General features: G+C 37.9%; 1 protein-coding gene across 5 annotated transcripts in view; it reads right to left on the reverse strand.

Moving 5' to 3' along the window:
- Positions 1-17,228, reverse strand: part of acot7 (acyl-CoA thioesterase 7) — a 71,765-nt gene that overhangs the window by 40,165 nt on the left and 14,372 nt on the right. For 4 of the 5 annotated variants that reach the window (XM_046871514.1, XM_046871517.1, XM_046871518.1 and 1 more), the window contains exons 4-7: positions 14,109-14,200; positions 11,132-11,246; positions 10,435-10,449; positions 10,001-10,087 (exon numbers count right to left, since the gene is read on the reverse strand). In XM_046871514.1, the coding sequence (XP_046727470.1) occupies positions 10,001-10,087; positions 10,435-10,449; positions 11,132-11,246; positions 14,109-14,200 (309 nt within the window). The remainder of the gene's footprint in view (positions 1-10,000; positions 10,088-10,434; positions 10,450-11,131; positions 11,247-14,108; positions 14,201-17,228) is intronic. The other variant, XM_046871515.1, reaches the window with a different exon arrangement.

Here is a 17,228-nt window from a genome sequence, read left to right on the forward strand (position 1 = left end):
ACTGCACACAAAGATTCCAATTAGAACACCAGCTCCAGAGCATCCCAGCTCATTGGCATCACTCGTATCCTCGATTACAATTACCCGCAAATGTCCTCCCACAATACGCTAACTCGAAAGTGGCCATTTAAGATAACAAAAGAGTCTTCCTCTGCACTGTGTCATTGTTCAGCAGTGTATCTCATTCTCTGTCTAGTAAGTCTAATCCCCCGCTCCCCCCCTCCTCCTCCACTCCACTTCAGGCAGCGTTAATTCAAAGAGCAGACCAAAGAGTGAGTACTTACGACCCGTAAATATAATCTACTTCCGCTCTTGAAAATAGAACACCCCCCTTCCCTCCCTCCCTCCCTCTGTCTCTCCCCCAGTGTTTTAATCATAGCGCTATAATCAAAAGAACCGAGCTGCTTCATAATGAAGCGTTACCATGGCAACAGGTGCTGGAAGATTGTCACAAAAAACCCCCAGAGTCAGATGTTTTACGCCGATTTTCATGTTGTCTTCATGGTTTCAGGAGCTTATAAAAAGAAATAAGAATAATTAAAATAAAATGTTTCTTTTTTATAAAAGTAGCATTGCATACAAGGACACATGAAACTACTTCTTTTTTTGGTTGTTTGCTTCGAAGACGTGTTGTACGCAAACAACGACTCGATTGCTGCGAGAGGACAAAAAAATGCTTCGGTGTGTTGCTTTGGCAAGGACTTCTTTTGCATCTATTTTCAGATTACAGGAGCAGTGCCATATTTGCAAACAGATTCCAAGTCTGAGTCGCATATAAACACACACACATTTGTAATAATGATGGATGCAACTTGCCTGTGCCCTATAATTATTTCTAGAGGAACTTAGCCAAAGAACTATGCCTTGAAATCCCTAAAATCCTAAAGCATTTATGCAGCTGTTTAAGGCTTAATGGACCTCTCTCTGTCCAAACACACACACAAACCCCACACACCTGCTCTTCTTCCAATCTCCAAATGGCCAGTGTTAGTGAGTGTGAGCCCACTGTAGACTCTGATTTCTGTGATCCTGTGCCTCAAGGTTCAACATATTGTGCATGTCATGCTTTTCAGTTCACCGCGGTTGTAAAGAGTCCGTTTCTATTGCTCTCCTGCCAGCTTAAACAAAGTCTAACAGTTCTCCTCTGACCTTTCAATATAAACCAGGGGTCCCCAAACCACAGCCCACACATTTGGAACAGCCCTTTGAACAATGCCAGAGACAAATTTTGAAAGTTTTATTTTAAATAACTGTTTTACACACATCATATCTGGCTTTCAAACTTAGATTTCCCCCTAGTTATACAGGTCATGGCACTGATAGTTGAGCGCTGGAACTATCTGCAAAAACCCATACCGATATTTTTTCCGGCTTCCGGTCCCCTTTCATTAAGAATTGCGAATCACTGATGCTACGTGCTATTTCTTTTTACACGTGAGACTGCGTGCTGCACGGAGAGCGCCATATTATATTCATGATCCAGTACTTTTTTTGTAATAAAGTTCAGCACTATCTTAGATAGTGTTATGTTTGTTTGTTTTTTATTAGGTATCCATTGAAAAAAAAAAACTGGTTGATTAATTGGTTATCGGCAAGTACAAGCCTAGCTATAGGTATCGGTAAAATCAATTGATAGACCTCTAGTTCTTAACGTAGGCTAACTATTTATTATAGTTACCCACCAACCATATGCAAAAGTAAATGTTTTGATTTTAATAACAATGAATATGAAAAAATTGTTGTAATGATAGTAATATTGTTTTTTTTATTATATATCTTTTGAAGAGTAATGCTCATTTGTCGATATGGTGCATAACAAACGAATAAAATAATCTAGCATTAGGAGGCATAATAAATGCATTTAAAATCATAATAAAATCTCCACAATAATACTGGTAATCACTTCGACCCATGTCATTTACTGTAAACACCGATCCGGCCTCCCATTAGAGAAAGAAAAAATTATGTGGCACTTACAGAAAAAGGTTTGGGGGCCCCTGGTGTAAACTTTACATACTGTTGTGTCTAAAACTCACATTTCTCCACATTGTGATGCTTGGTGAACAAAATAACTGCAATTCCTGGCCATACATTGAGCCACATGATAGAAACCTTTGCTCAACTACATTCCCTAAAAATATTTATTCAATGTCGAAAAGTCAAGAAGAAGCTTTTATTGCCATTCTAACCAATTATAGCTGACACAGTACACAGTGAAATGAGACAATGGTTCCCCAGAACCCTGGTGCTACATAAAACAACATAAAACAACATAAAGCTACATAACAGGAAAAAAATGTAAGGTTTGCACTAGTTTATGTAATGAGCTTGAAACCCTTTAAAAAAATACCCAGCATACACAAATGTCTAAATAGTAAATCAGTGTGTTCAGAGGGAAAAGAAATTACAGATGCTTTTCAAACCTTTGCACAATAATGTATGGTTGCAGAGCATTAATGCTTCTTTGAACACAAAGAGACAAATCATCTCACATCGTTTTTCCGCTTTCCACAGCGACAGAATAAATCCGAGTGAAAAAGCAAACAGGAAAATACAAAACCAGAAAAAAACTGTGCACACCCTTTTTTAATCAGGGAAATGTTATAGTTCTCCTTGAACTCAGAAAGAATAAGCGACAGATGATGAACGACTGAAAGAAAATGGGGCACAGATGAGATTATAAAGTGTGGGCTTTTATTTTTCTCCTTTTACCAGCATGCTATTTGAATCATAATCAGTGCAAATGTTATAAAGATATTTTAATTTCTAAACCCATTACCAATATTAACATGGTGAAATTAGTTTAGCATACAAAATGCCTGACATCCAGTCAAAATTCATGTGTTTTGCTCTTCTAGATTTTATTGTGCAGATCACGCTATGCTATTACTAAGCATATTACTTTAGCCCTGCCACCATGAAATGAATTCCTGGCTACACCGCTGGCTTATAGCGGCATGGAATCCTGATGCTGCATAAATAAACAAACAACACGTCCACAAGTCTTATTCGCACTGTCTTAAATGTGAACTGAACTTAAATGTTTAAAGCAACAGATTTCCATCTTGCTGTTCGCTTTTTTTTCCACTCGCATGCTGTTTTCCTCCCTGGCAATCAGCCAGCAGTTTCCACAGAAACACTCACTCTCACCCTGCTACAACGAAAGAGAATGAAGAGGAAGGACAGACAGACATAACAGTCCAAATAAGAAAGATAGTGGTAGCAAAATGAAGAGAGAGGGGAGGGGGAAAAGAATTGGAAAGATGATTCAGAGAGATACGAGGTGACAAGGATCCTTCCTTTCCGCTGAGGTGCGAAAGCACCGCTGTGGCCGCATTCATTTCCGATCCTGCCAAGAGCCACACACACACAATCCTAAAGACCTGTCCTTCTCCTTCTGATCCTTTAGAAAAGCATTCATCTGCTTCCCACTTTCATCTTTTACTGTGCAGGAGGTAAGGAAACAGCGTGAAGAATAGAACGAGAAAAAAAAATCAACAACAAAACACACTGTTTGTGTGTCTACGGTACACGTGTGCCAGACATCTTTGCCTATAGACTCAGCAGTGGTTAAGGAGGCATAGAAGAGGAATTGTGCCATTTTTCTCTGCTCTGGTCTGTGTATAGCCTATAATCCATAACCTTTCAATCCATAACACCAAACTCAAAAGCCACATTCAGAGCAATTGCACTGTACAATTTGTCAGTTAACCCTTAAAACAAATTAATGTAAGGTACAGAGTTATAATAAATAAATAAAAATCTCATTGTGTTTAAATGTCACAGATCTAGGTATATTCCAGGAGAGAACCGAGTGCCCTGCACAGTTCATCAGTGTGTCATCTCCAAAAGTAGAAAGCGGTAAACAGATATACACAAGATAGTCAAATATTTCGACACCTGAAAATAACGTTTCTTTTTGTGGCAACTAAACTTCTTCCACAATTAATCCCCATTTGTTATATATTTCTGGGAAGATGTTACACTAGTTTTTGGAGAGTACTTGAGGAGATTTATGTTTATTCAACCACAAGGGTGTTAGTAAAGTCAGGTACTGATGTAAATTGTGGAACCCTGGGGTGCAGCCAGCATTTACATTCATTCCTAAAATGTTCAATTGGTTTTTGTGCTCAGAGCTCTATAGCAGACCACTCAAGATCTTCTACTCCAACGCATGTAAACCGTATCTTCACAGAGCTCGTTTTGTGGACAAGCGTTAGAAAAGGTATGGGTGTACTCCAGGACTGAATACTGCTACCTGAAAAAATGACAAAAACTAATAAAGACAATACAGTGCCTGTTGGAAACATCGAGCCTTTTACATGAGAGGCACATGCATGTTCATTCTGTTTAAATGCAACAAACTAGGTCTCTCTTGTTTTTCTTCCTACATAAGTTCTTCTGTTAGACCCAAACATTTGGACTCATCTACAGTATCTACAGAACTTTCTTCCAGTCAATCACTGTCCACTTTTTGTGTGTTGCACATTAACAAACAGACCATTGACGAGTCTTAAAAAAATAAAAAACTAGGTGTTTCCAAACTTTTCACAGTCCATGTATGCAAAATTAACTTTTCAGTAATGAAATTTTCCGATCCTCACTTCATCACTGCCTTAAAATCCAATTAGGCTTCTGCCCTCCATCCAGTGATTAATTCAATTTCTCCAAAACAGCTCAATTTGTCTTTGCCCTGTCTTCAGTAAGGTCAAAAAGGGATTAGCGCAATTGATTTGCACCGACTTCGTTTACGGCTTCAAAAGCAAGGAGCAACGATAAGAGGAAGTGGGTTGACGCATCCGGCCCATGATCTCTTCTCTCCGGGATGCTACTCTTTTCTGACAGCACTAACATGCTGGTGTAATTGTGCCATTCATTTTCTCCAGTGCTTTTATAGAGAAACACCCACCCACAGGCACACATACACAGTATACAGCAAAGCGATAAGGGTATAGGATTAGAGCAGGATGCTCTGAGAAATAAACACAATAAATATAAATACACTCAGTTTTCCTTGTCCGATGTTGTTCTGTTGAAATCCTGTTCTTTATAGTACATTGTAAACAGTCTAATGTGTACAAATTGGTTTATCTCATTTTCTCCACACAGGTTCAAATGGTCAACATTTTACATTTAGCTATTTGACATAGCAACGGAAAAAAACAAAAAAAAGTTATCTGAATTCAACTCAAGTGAGCATCTTGGCAGTTTTCCGCAAGTCCTACGCTGCCAGGGGGTGAGCAAGTCAGTATCTGAGGTGCAGATTTTTTAGTTTTATTTATAGTAAACAAACTAGGTAAAGTAAAGAACCAGAAAAAAGCACCACTGGTCTGGAAGTGGTGAACAAACCCTTTCCCGGGCTGAGACAAGCTAGCTAGCTTCGGGGTTGGCCGACCTCCTCACGATGTGTAGCTTTTCTTATAAATGGATTTTTAAGTATGTCCGAGACCGAATCAATTTCTTTTCCTCTGTAGGCATAAAAAACTTTAACTCAGATGTATTAATGTGTGCAGATTGCTACAGACATGTTTTGCCAGTCGAACTTGGCTGTAACAGTTTCCCTCTGACCAACCAATCAGAGGACGGAAAAATGCTGACGTTATTCTGGGCCAGCTAGCTGGACAATTTTGCTTCCTTTTATGGTGATGCTGTCAATGATGGAAGTGGGAGGAGGATTAATCAGTTTAAATGGATCTACGTAAAAACCCCTGATGAAACCAAAAACTGAAAAGAAAAAGCTGGCCAGACTAAGTATTGCAACATAATGGAGCATAGCTACATAAAGAGGTCTCTTCTTGTACATGGCAATTCAAATATTCATTTGATTTGCATAGCCTGTTTTAACATACTAAATATCATCAACACCATGACAGTTACCCATACCCAAATTTACGGTTCCCTTGATTCCTTTGTTATTTCATGGGACCGTTCAGCATATAGGACTTTTCCACATGTGCGATAAAGAACATAATAAATGTATAATTACAGCATAACAAAGTACAACAGATGACAAACATAAATACATCAAAGCTCCTGTATTGTTTTTGTTTGGATCATTCACCGATGCCGAGTCTAACCCACACGACTCTCACCGTCCTACAGCAGGCACAATTGTTCTGTGAGCTTACTCAAGATGTTAACAAGGCTATGCTCAAAATACAACAGAGAGACTCTCCGCGTGAAGGTGAGAACGTGTGGCACAAACTGTAACAGAAATGCCACACATTTGTCACAGCATATGCAAGTCTCACAGTAGCAAGACTTCACACTCACCACAGCAACCCAAAACGGAGAGACTGAGCGTGGTACTGAAACAAACTCTGAAATCTGTCACTCAAAAATGCTTAAAGGAAACTAGTTAGCTCTAATTAGCATGGCCGCAACAGCTCACAGAAAATTACCTTAGAAAGCTTGCATGAAGAATTAACTGGTATTTCTATTCTAATTTTAGTATAGAGAATTTGCACAGTATGACGAATGCAAACCTCTAAATATATACCAAGTATAAATAATAGAATTCAAACTGAGAGAAGACATATAAAGATGGTGGGAGCTTAAATCTGGTGGATGTAATTTCCATAATTGGAGACTATGCATGTAGTTCGGGGAATTGTAGTTTGTTTTAATGAAGCCTTGTGTAATTTCCACCTTGGTGTGGGTTTTAGAAAGGTGTGATGGTCAAGTGAAGTGGCCTCTATCAAGCTCCAATCAAACTATAGCCCAGATATTTTTTTCAAGACTAGGTGTTTCCAAACTTTTGTCAGGAACCGTAAGCATACACCAATCAGGCATAACATTATGACATTACAAAATTTTGACCGGTAAATGAAAAACCCTGAGTATCTCTTCATAATCGCACCTGTTAGTGGGTGGGATATAGTAGGCAGCAACATTTTGTCCTCAAAGTTGATGTGTTAAAAGCAGGAAAAATGGGCAAGCATAAGATTTGAGAGAGTTTGACGAGGGCCAAATTGTGATGTCTAGTTGACTGGGTCAGAGCATCTCCAAAACTGCAGCTCATGTGGGATGTTCCTGGTCTGCAGTGTTCAGAATCTATCAAAAGTGGTCCAGTGGAACAGTGGTAAACCGACAACAGGGTCATGGGTGGCTGAGGCTCATTGATGCACGTGAGTAGCGAAGGCTGGTCCGTGTGGTCCGATCCAACAGACGAGCTCCTGTAGCTAAAACTGCTAAAGAAGTTAAAGCTGTAATGCTTGACGAGTCAGGACTGTTTTGGCAGCAAAAGGGGGACCAATACAATATAAGGCTATGGCCATAAAGTTATGCCTGATCCGTATAAGTATCAGAGACTTGACCTCACAGCATTACACCTTTCCATAACTCATAATCGGTTGTATTTAATATACGTATGTAAACTTTGCTTGCTCCCAAATCATACCCAGCTGTATCTAAGTCGATCCATATTTGACTGAATATGCAATGGAAAGCAAAACTTACTTCAAAAGAATTCGAAATTGGATGGTCGATGCTAACTACAAAAGCCTGTGTGATTAATAATAATAAAAAAACTTGAAGTGTCAAACCCAAGTCATTTGTTCACTCATTGTTCTCTCACAGTTATTTCGAGGAGGATGAGAATCCAAATAACTGAAAGACATAATGATTTGTTTTTTCCGGTTGTCGGTCGGTCTCAGTGTAGTTTGCTTGAAAATGGGATTGCTGTATAGCCTTCAGGAAAGCTGTTTTTTTTTTCCCTCACAAATACTTTCTTTGATAACAGGAATAGCATAAAAAGACGCAGACAACAATTTATTCCCACACCACACAAAAGAGAAAATGCAAGCAGCTTTGTTTTAACTGATCTCCGTCTTTGCTGCTTTGGCTATCAATAAGTCAGAAAATAAACCGACAGTATGCTGTGACGCAGTCTGACGTAAAACAAGGCTGAATATGTTCCAATCAAAGATCCAATGCGAATGTTTTTAATTACTTAAAGAACAACATATAGTACAAAACATGACAAAACATATAGAAGTAAATAGATAAAAACATTTTGTGAAAATAACCTAAAATTTTATGAGCAATGGTTTTACGAATTTTGATCCACTTTGCCTTTTAACTTTAAAAACATTAAAAAGGCAAGGTCAGTTTTGTCTACCGCTTGACTGCCAGTTTTGGTCGCTTTATTAGAAAGTTGTTTCTTGTTTACCTGCCCACAATTTCACTTCGTAAATCCTTAGTTTGGGGACACCCCTACTGACAATTATCATACTGTATGTTGAGGGAAGGTTGTTGCCACAGGTAACCACAGACTATAAACTTGTTCACTATGTTTTTAATTTTGAGTGACTGTGTCACATGACTACATGTCATTGTTTTGAATATATCTGCTTTTCTCATTCAGCACAGAAAATGTATCAACACCTGCTAATGTGCGCAGTATTCAACCTCTTATAACAGTGGATATCGATGTAAATAATAGTGGGGACTTGGTGGCTTAGTGGTTAAAGCATTGAATTGTATTCGAAGATTGTGAGCTCAAAACCAACACCAAACACCAAGCTGTCACTCCTTGGCCCCTGAGCAAGGCCCTTAACCCCATAGCTGCAAAGTTGTATGAATGGAATAAATGTAAGTCTGCCGAAATGCCATACATTTAAATAGCTTTCAAATCGGTTAGCACAGCCTGAATGCAATTGCAAATATGGAAGAAAAAGTTAATAAATATATATATATATATATGAGCTCAAATATAGGCCATAGTGGGATTTTCCAGCAGGACAATGATCAAAAACATACATCAAGGTAAACACAAAAATGTTTTACTGACAATAAAATCAAGGTCCTGCTAGTCCTTGCCATATATTCTCCAAACTCATCAGGCATTATACTGTATGAGAAGACTCAAAGCTGTTATTATGGCAAAGGGAGGCAGCACAAAGTACTGATGTCATAATATTATATTTAAGACTTTTTTGTGTGTATGTGTGTGTCAAAAGCATAAATTAGTTTTAATTATTAGTTAGTTAAAATATTAGTTAGTTAAAAAATCAAAAGGTTAAAGACACAGTCTTGGGGGTTCATTGCTCATATTTACTAAGGGTGTCAGTATTATTGGATGCCAATAAAAAATTTAAAATGCATATCAACTACATGTGTACAATCTAGCTGATATATAAACTGACTATATAGGGGCTATATGATCTATTTATATACATCTGAACCGAACAACACAGCACTGCACTTTAGTTGTTATTCTTGCAAACTAATCTTGTCTCAAGATTGAGTCATGACACACACTTTTCCAATCCCACCAGCATTCATCTGTTGTCATATAGTCCAAATGCTCATCTCTCTTTTATTCTTTACTGTTCTGTTTGAATACACAGGGGACCAAGTGAGACAGAGAGACAAGAGAGAGAGAGAGCATATGTGTGTGTGTGTGTGTGTGTGTGTGTGTGTGTATGTCTGTATATGTGTGTTCTCCCATCCTACTAAGGTCCTGCTAATTAGATTAGTCAAAGCCTGGCTCTTGATCCAGGTTTTCAAGTCTTCTATGACTAAGAAGCAAATCTGTCCAATTAGGAGACAAATATTGACCATTAGATTCCGTTTAGCAACTCTCTTTCTCTCTCTCTCTCTCTCTCTCTCTCTCTCTCTCTCTCTCTCTCTCATTAGGATTGCTTTGTGTGCCGAGCTGAGCCGCTGTATATCCTGCCGTGTTTATGTAAATTGTTCAAGTCAGCAGTTTTGATTTCTCGCTCTGTGCAAGTTGCAAAAGAAGTTACAGACCATGACATGACGGTCTCGTTCCAATACTTTCACCTTATCGACACACACACACACACACACACACACACACACACACAGTATTACACTGTTGTGCCCTGTTTCCTTATTTCCATTTCCAGTAAACAGGCTACTTTTCACTCAACAAAAACCAGATGAGACTGAATCCGTCTGATTTCTTAAAACATTCAGCTAGTGTTCAAAGCACATCCGGTAAATGTTGTGTAGTCAGAATTGTTGAGTTCCTTACCGCCATGTACAAAGCCATGCAGAGTGCAATCAGAAGGACCAATCAAGTGGATGAGACTAGACTGGCTGAATCCAACGGTAAATGGTTCTGGAGAGCACACACACATACACACACTGTTAATGAACAACTCACCAAAACCTTTTTTCCTTTACAACTGGAACATGAATTTTTCTAATGGAAAGATTACATTTTATCTTCAGAAACAAAAGATATGCTGTTTAACAGTACAGCACAAAGTAGACTACTCAAAATAGAATACTGTTCCAGAGTAAATGAACTAATTTGTTCACTGCTGAAAACTCATTAGCAGTCGCACGAGCAAACTCTTTGCAGTAATAAAAAAGGAAAGAATGGGGAACTAAAGTCTTGACTACAATTAAGGTTTGTCATTTTAATTTTTTGGGGATACATACAGATACAGCACTGATATATACCTTTTGTCTTTCTTTCTGCATGCAATCAGAAAAAGACACAGAATACAGAAATTAGTTATTAGGTTAATCACATAAGTTGATTTGTCCAGCTAAAAATGTTGCCTTAAAAAAATAAAAACCAATAAAAATGCATGATAAAACATAATACATCGAAAAATCATCCTGGTAAATGTTTTTTTTTCTTCTTCAAAGCGTCAACCATCAGCTATAAGCAGCTATAAGAAACTATTCAAAATCATTTTTGGGTTTTTTTTTGGCCATCCTTTCAAAAGTGCTTTGCATTACTGAGACATTCACTCAATTGTCCACAGTTGCTCATTGTATAAAAAAATAATCTGGTGCAACCATTTAAAACAAAAAATCACAAAAAGTGGCACCATACAACAACATAGCAAGCATCCTTAGAGGCATCTGAGGTGGATTGTAAAATTGTGACGGTTTTGGAAAACCACTACTTTCATGACACTTATGAAATATTTATCGCTTATGTAGGATGATCAACATAGTTGCCTCACATGACCATTTTAAAGACTATTTATGTGCTGATTAGAAAAAAAACTAGCATAATGCAATGACAAGGCCAGTGGGCTTAGCAATTAGCTTTAAAATTAGATATCAGCTCTACATAATCAGGGCACATCAAATGAATATATAATGTGCATGTATATGTTGTTTAATAATAATAGAGAAGTTTTACCTGGAAGAGAAACTGGTGTAATAATATCATCGTTCCTTTCTTTTGTTTCAACTCGTTCTATCTTCTGAGATTCGTACCTCTTCTTACCCAACTCTTCCTGTTTTGGACTGGAATACTGAAAAATATACATAGAAGCAGACTATGGGTCATTTGATTAGACCATGAGGCTGTAAAATAAAAGGTGTTGTGGAATCATATAAGCACAACTGTATTAAGTAACCAACTTTTTTTTAAACATATTTACATTTATACAATTATCCATTCAGAAACTATGTAGCGGGAGCAACTTGCATAAAATTAGGCAGATAAAGAACAACAGGTTCACATCAAGCATAAGATAATGGGAAAATCAGATCTCAGTGAGTTATTACCTGGATATTGGTATTAGAAAAGACTGATTAGAATATAGCTAGTCCTCGACTTACAACAGAGATGTGTTCTGATGACCCGATCGTAACTTAAAAATATCAAAAGGTAACACATGGCCTAACCTACCCAAGAGTGGTGATCAGTATGGGGTAGTATACTGTAATTTGTAAAATTATTAAAATTGTAAAATTGTGTGTGTGTGTATATATATATAGAGAGAGAGAGAGAGAGAGAGAGAGAGAGAGAGACAGACAAACAGACAGACAGACAGACAGACAGACAGACAGACAGACCGAACATTAGACAACTAATTCATTATTAACCAATATTTCCTAAAGGAAGGTCATGAACATTATTCAGAACACATTATATAATGCCATCACCACATCATAACCCCCTTCATACACCCCAACAGTCACTAAGAAGCTGAGTGCAAGTGTCCTGGAGATTCATGTGACCTTGTACTCATGCTTTAGTCAGACTGTGCAATGCTGACAGCTCGAAAACAAAATTGTCTACCAGATGACAATTAATATTAAAGATGGCTGTATTCCTGCCCACTGTTCCCAGGATACTCGCCAGATCCACCACAACCCTGACCTGGTTCAAGCACTTAATGATAAATGAATGCGTAATGGCACAGGACGCAAATGCCTGGTATGTAAACCTGTTACAGTATGTGCTTTATCTTGAACGTAAGAATCACAATAAATTTGATACAGCAAAAAAATATCACAAACGTATAAGATATATGTTTAAAAACAAAGTATAAATAAGTTAACTTATAAAATACCCATTCTGGAAACAAAACACAGATAAGTTGCCCAATAAGATTTGTGAATGTACAGTAATTAAGCAGTCAAACACAGAAAAGGTGAGCACTATCAAGCAACAAACCAAGCAACAAGCAAAAACAACAAAAAAACACAGGACGGGGCTGGAAACAGAAGCAGAACCACAACATCCGCAACAAAAACATAATGAATGAATGTTTCAAACCGTTTCATCATACAAAAAATATACCTGAATTTGGAAGTTTTTGAGTCACACATTACTTACAGATTAAACAACACCAGTTATAAACTTACCTACCCGACATTAAAATATGTTTCCAACACAAACCTACATGATATGTAAAGTTAATGCTTATGTGTGAACCTGTTTCCTAAACACCAAAAGTAAATAAATTGTATTCCTGAAACCAGCCAAGGGATCAGAAGATGTAATTACTTGTAAGCTACCGTAATTTCCGGACTATAAAGCGCACCTATATATAAGCCGCACCCACTGAATTTTACAAATATTTTTATTTTTAACATAAATAAGCCGCACCTGTCTATAAGCCTACACTAATGTACTTTACACAGGCTTTAACGAAAGACACGTTACACACAGAAATATGTTGCGCTTCCTTTAGGAGCATAGCGGTATTTTGGGAATAGCATGCCAGAAGCGAGCTCTCCTTTCACCCTGACTCAACGCTTTACAACAGTTTGTATCTAAACAGTAGCCGACCAAGAAAGTCATTGTTCACTGTCTTCCTCCTTCCTTTCACAACTATTCCTCTCGGGAGTTTATCTTTTGGCATCGTCGTGCGTTTAAAAATCACCCGATGGAAGTTTTTTCTCCCGATGCCGTGCAGCTCAGAACACAGGTGAGGTGCGTTTTTTTCGTTTCCGTTCGGAAATTTCATTGGTCTAATGTTATGGGGTTCAGTTATTTGGCTTGAAGTTTGTAAAACCGAAAAATTCATAAATTAGCTGCTTCGTTGTTTAAGCCGCGGGGTTCAAAACCTGGGGAAAAAGTAGCGGCTTATAGTCCGAAAACGGTACTTCATGCAGCTGTCATCAAATATTCTTAAGATAAGATTTTCAACATCATTTTGGTTGAACATTACTAATCATATTTATTTATTAGCTATGTTGTCTTTGCTGATTCTAAGAATCACATGTCCAAATATCTGTCTTTTGTACAGAGAGGACAAATCACAACAATGCATTTGAACTATAATTCTGGCCAATCCAATTAGTAAAATAATATTTGAACTGTTTCTCAATTGTTTTGTTTTTTCTGTCAAACATATTCCATTGTGTTTTTATCCATACAGAGATAAACTGTTATTTCCATTTATACTTAATTACTGACTTTTCACAGTCACTATGCAGAAAATCTATTAGCAAACAATGCACTAACTGCAGACTTAGAATTCCAGGTGTTTTTTATGCATGCGATAGACATACACTATATTGACAAAAATTCCAAATCATCCCAAAGGTATTCAGTAGGGTTGAGATCAGAGTTCTGTAGCAGGCCACTCAAGATCTTCCATTACAACTCATGTAAACCTTTTCTTAATGGAGCTTTCTTTGTGCACAGGGACATTGTTATGGTAAAACAATTTTGGGTCTTCTGGGTCAAATGAAGGGAAAGACTTTGTTACCGCATGCAAAAATATTCTATACAATTATTATCACATCCAACTTTGTGGTAACAGTTCGGGGAAGAACCACATATGGCTGAAAAAGTCAGATGACCTATAACTGTTGTCCATATAGTGTACATTACTGTAAGTTATTGTTTGTTCTAGGAGGACAAAATAGTGTCTTACCTCAATGGGGGGAACTTCAATGATTTTGTCCACATTTTGGAGGGATAAGGGGACATACCACAGTGTTGCCTTGTTGGTCAACTTTTTGGCACCTGAAAAAGACATGCACAGTTTTCAGAAAAGAATAGTCATGTGTGGTCTGAGATATGGCTTAAATAAAAACATTTCCATCCTAGAGTTTCAAACCAACAAAGTATACCAGCGTATCAGCCAGAAAGACTAACTTCCAAGAGGGCCTTGAAAATTGATTTCACAATGAATAGCTGCTGCTTAATAAATGTAATTTCTATTCTGCTAAAATTTGTTGCTCTCAAACAAGCCCATTTTCAAAAAATTTCAGTAAAGTGGCTTGCTTGTTGCATGGTGTTACTTTAGTTGTCATGGTGACTTCAGAATCTCCCAACCAACCTTTTTTTTTTTTTCGCTCTCTCCAAAGTGCAAGTGAGGCTATTTTGGGTCAGCTACATTTATGATTTCAGGGAGAAAAAAAAAAAAAAAGCTCTGAGGGGGTGAGGAACTGTTATAAACCGTTTGCTCAAAAGGACTAAAGTGGAACACTTGCCCTTACAGAGGTTCAGGAGACACCTGAATTATTGGCCACTGTACACAGTCTACTTGCAAATACAATACATATACTTATTACATATACTTATACATGTTACATATACTGTATAATGTTTAATATACAGTGTTAAATATACTGTATGGTGTATACTGGATAATATACTGGATTACATATACTGTGAACTGTATAATATATTAAATAAATAAATAAAAATAAACAAATAAAAACTGTTACTACAAACAATTGTAGAGAAGTCTTGCTGTGGCACTAAATTTTCCCTTTATCCACTGCTGACTGGTACAAGGCCTTATATCATTTGGTACTGGGCCTCACAATTTATTGTCTTTCATGGTCTACAGGAGGTTTTATAAAAAAAAAAAAAAAAAAACATACAAAAAAAAATAAAATACAAAAGACCATTTCTGCCTGTGCCAATTCTCTGCACTTGTCGCAGTTTTTCTATGCATCAATAAATTAAGCCCCCACTGATTCTGCATTATGTTGAGTTCCATTTTCATAATATATGAAACTGGGATCAGAATACTGCCAGTTGTGGTTATAGAAAATGATTTAACACCTTCACACCAATCAAAGTCTGCTGATGGAAAATATGTTAAATATGTATTCGAAATGCTTTCAATGGATGCAAAATATTTCCATTCCCTGACACGAACACACTTTTATAAACACCCTGCTATCCTTTTGCTATCCTTTGTTTTCTGAGTAGAAATGGTCAGTCGTTGCAAGGCCAGGACAGCAACAAACAAAAGTCTTCCAAAAGATATTCACACCACTTAAGCAGTGCTTCAGCTAAGCACAAATGATCGGCGCCTTAACAAACAGCCCGGGATCGTCTGAAAGTGAGTGACGAGTCCTGACAGACCACGTTTGGGAATAGCATTTGCATTTTCCACTCCGTCCACGGCATGCAGACAGGCCGGTTGCCTTGACAACTGCACCGAGACACTGCTTGCTACCATGGAGAGAGAGCGGCTTGTCTAATTGGTTCCTGTGGCAGCTTGTCTTTCGGCTTCCACATATGAGGCGTATTTACATGGCGTCAGCTAGCAAGAGATTGACTTGCTAAAAATAGCGTGCGTGCCGGACAGATGGAGGTTCGATATTGTTCTGTGCTTTTGGGTATCTGATGATGAGAAAAAAAAACCCGCAGACTCCTTCGCATTGACAATCGAGCAGCGAAAGTTTTCTTTTGGGGGGTGGTTGTTTAAGAAAACAAAACAAAAAACCTGGGAATTTCTTGCGATGGCTCACTGAATCTTAAGAAGCTTGTAGGGAGGGTGAGAGAAGAAGGGGAAAAAAAAGATTAATCTGGCACTGCAGCTGTGACTAAGAGCGTAATTAGATGAGATGAAGACCCACTGGAGAGGGTGTGCTGTTCTCTTTGGCTGCCTCCACAACATCATTACCTCCTTTCGCTTGTTGCTCTCAAATATTAAAGCAACTGATTATTTTCCTTCCTGGTGGGACCTTAGTGAAATTAAAGACACGGGAGAGCGAGAGCTACCTGCGGTATGACGGGGGCATGAAACCGAAAGCTAGTGCGGGATCTGTGTCACACTCTTTAATGTTAATGCTGGTATATTGATTTCCCAACCAAATCGTCATGTATTTAGTCTTAGACATAGTACATTGCTTTATTTCCATGATAGATGAGTGCATTCATTATGTAACCATGTACCATTTTGTGTAGTCTATAGCAATCCATTTGAATGACATTTTAGAGATAATTTATTTTTCCTGTATCTTGACACTGAAAAGCAGTGACCCCACAGGAAGCATTTGTTGCCAGTAGACTGAGACAATGGTTGGCTTGTTGAATATGTTAGGACATTGGATAACCAACTCAAAGTTTCCATTGAGCTTGCCAGCTATTTGCGCACTGCTTGCAATTTTGCAACACAGTGCTGCGGGTCTCTGCAACTGGAATGTTTTCAGATGGTGTAGCGGGGGTGCAGTTTGTTTACAGATTGTCTGGCTTTTTAAGGTTTGAAGCTGCACACATCTTTGAACACACACTCATGCATGTACACACGGACACACAGCAAAGGCTAAAATCAGTGTCAGTGTCTAGTTAACTGCTGGAGCTTTGAGAACAGTAGTAATTAGCACAAGCTCTGCTGAACCCGAACCTTTCTTTAGTCATTAGGGAAGTGTTTGTGTCTGTGTGTGTGTGTCTGTGTGTATGTGTGTGTGTGTCTGTGTGTGTGTGTGTGTGTGTGTGTGTGTGAGTGAGATAGAGAGAGAGAGAGAGAGAGAGAGAGAGAGAGAGAGAAAGAGAAAAATACAATTAGAACAGCTGACTTATGGTGGTTTGTGTAACAATGTCTGAGAGTTAGCAAATGGGTTCTGAAAAGTCGTAATTCGACTGTATTTTATGCTCTGTCCAGATGTTGTAAACTGCTGAAGTGCATATCCGTTGCTGGAATTTTCACCATATCTCTGGTTTAACTGTCCACATGTTCATTTCTGTAATAATAATAATAATAAAAATAATAATAATCATTATAATAATAAGTATTTTTATTGAAAAATAG

Source organism: Silurus meridionalis, chromosome 17 (assembly GCF_014805685.1).
Source record: "Silurus meridionalis isolate SWU-2019-XX chromosome 17, ASM1480568v1, whole genome shotgun sequence".
NCBI lineage: Eukaryota > Metazoa > Chordata > Actinopteri > Siluriformes > Siluridae > Silurus > Silurus meridionalis.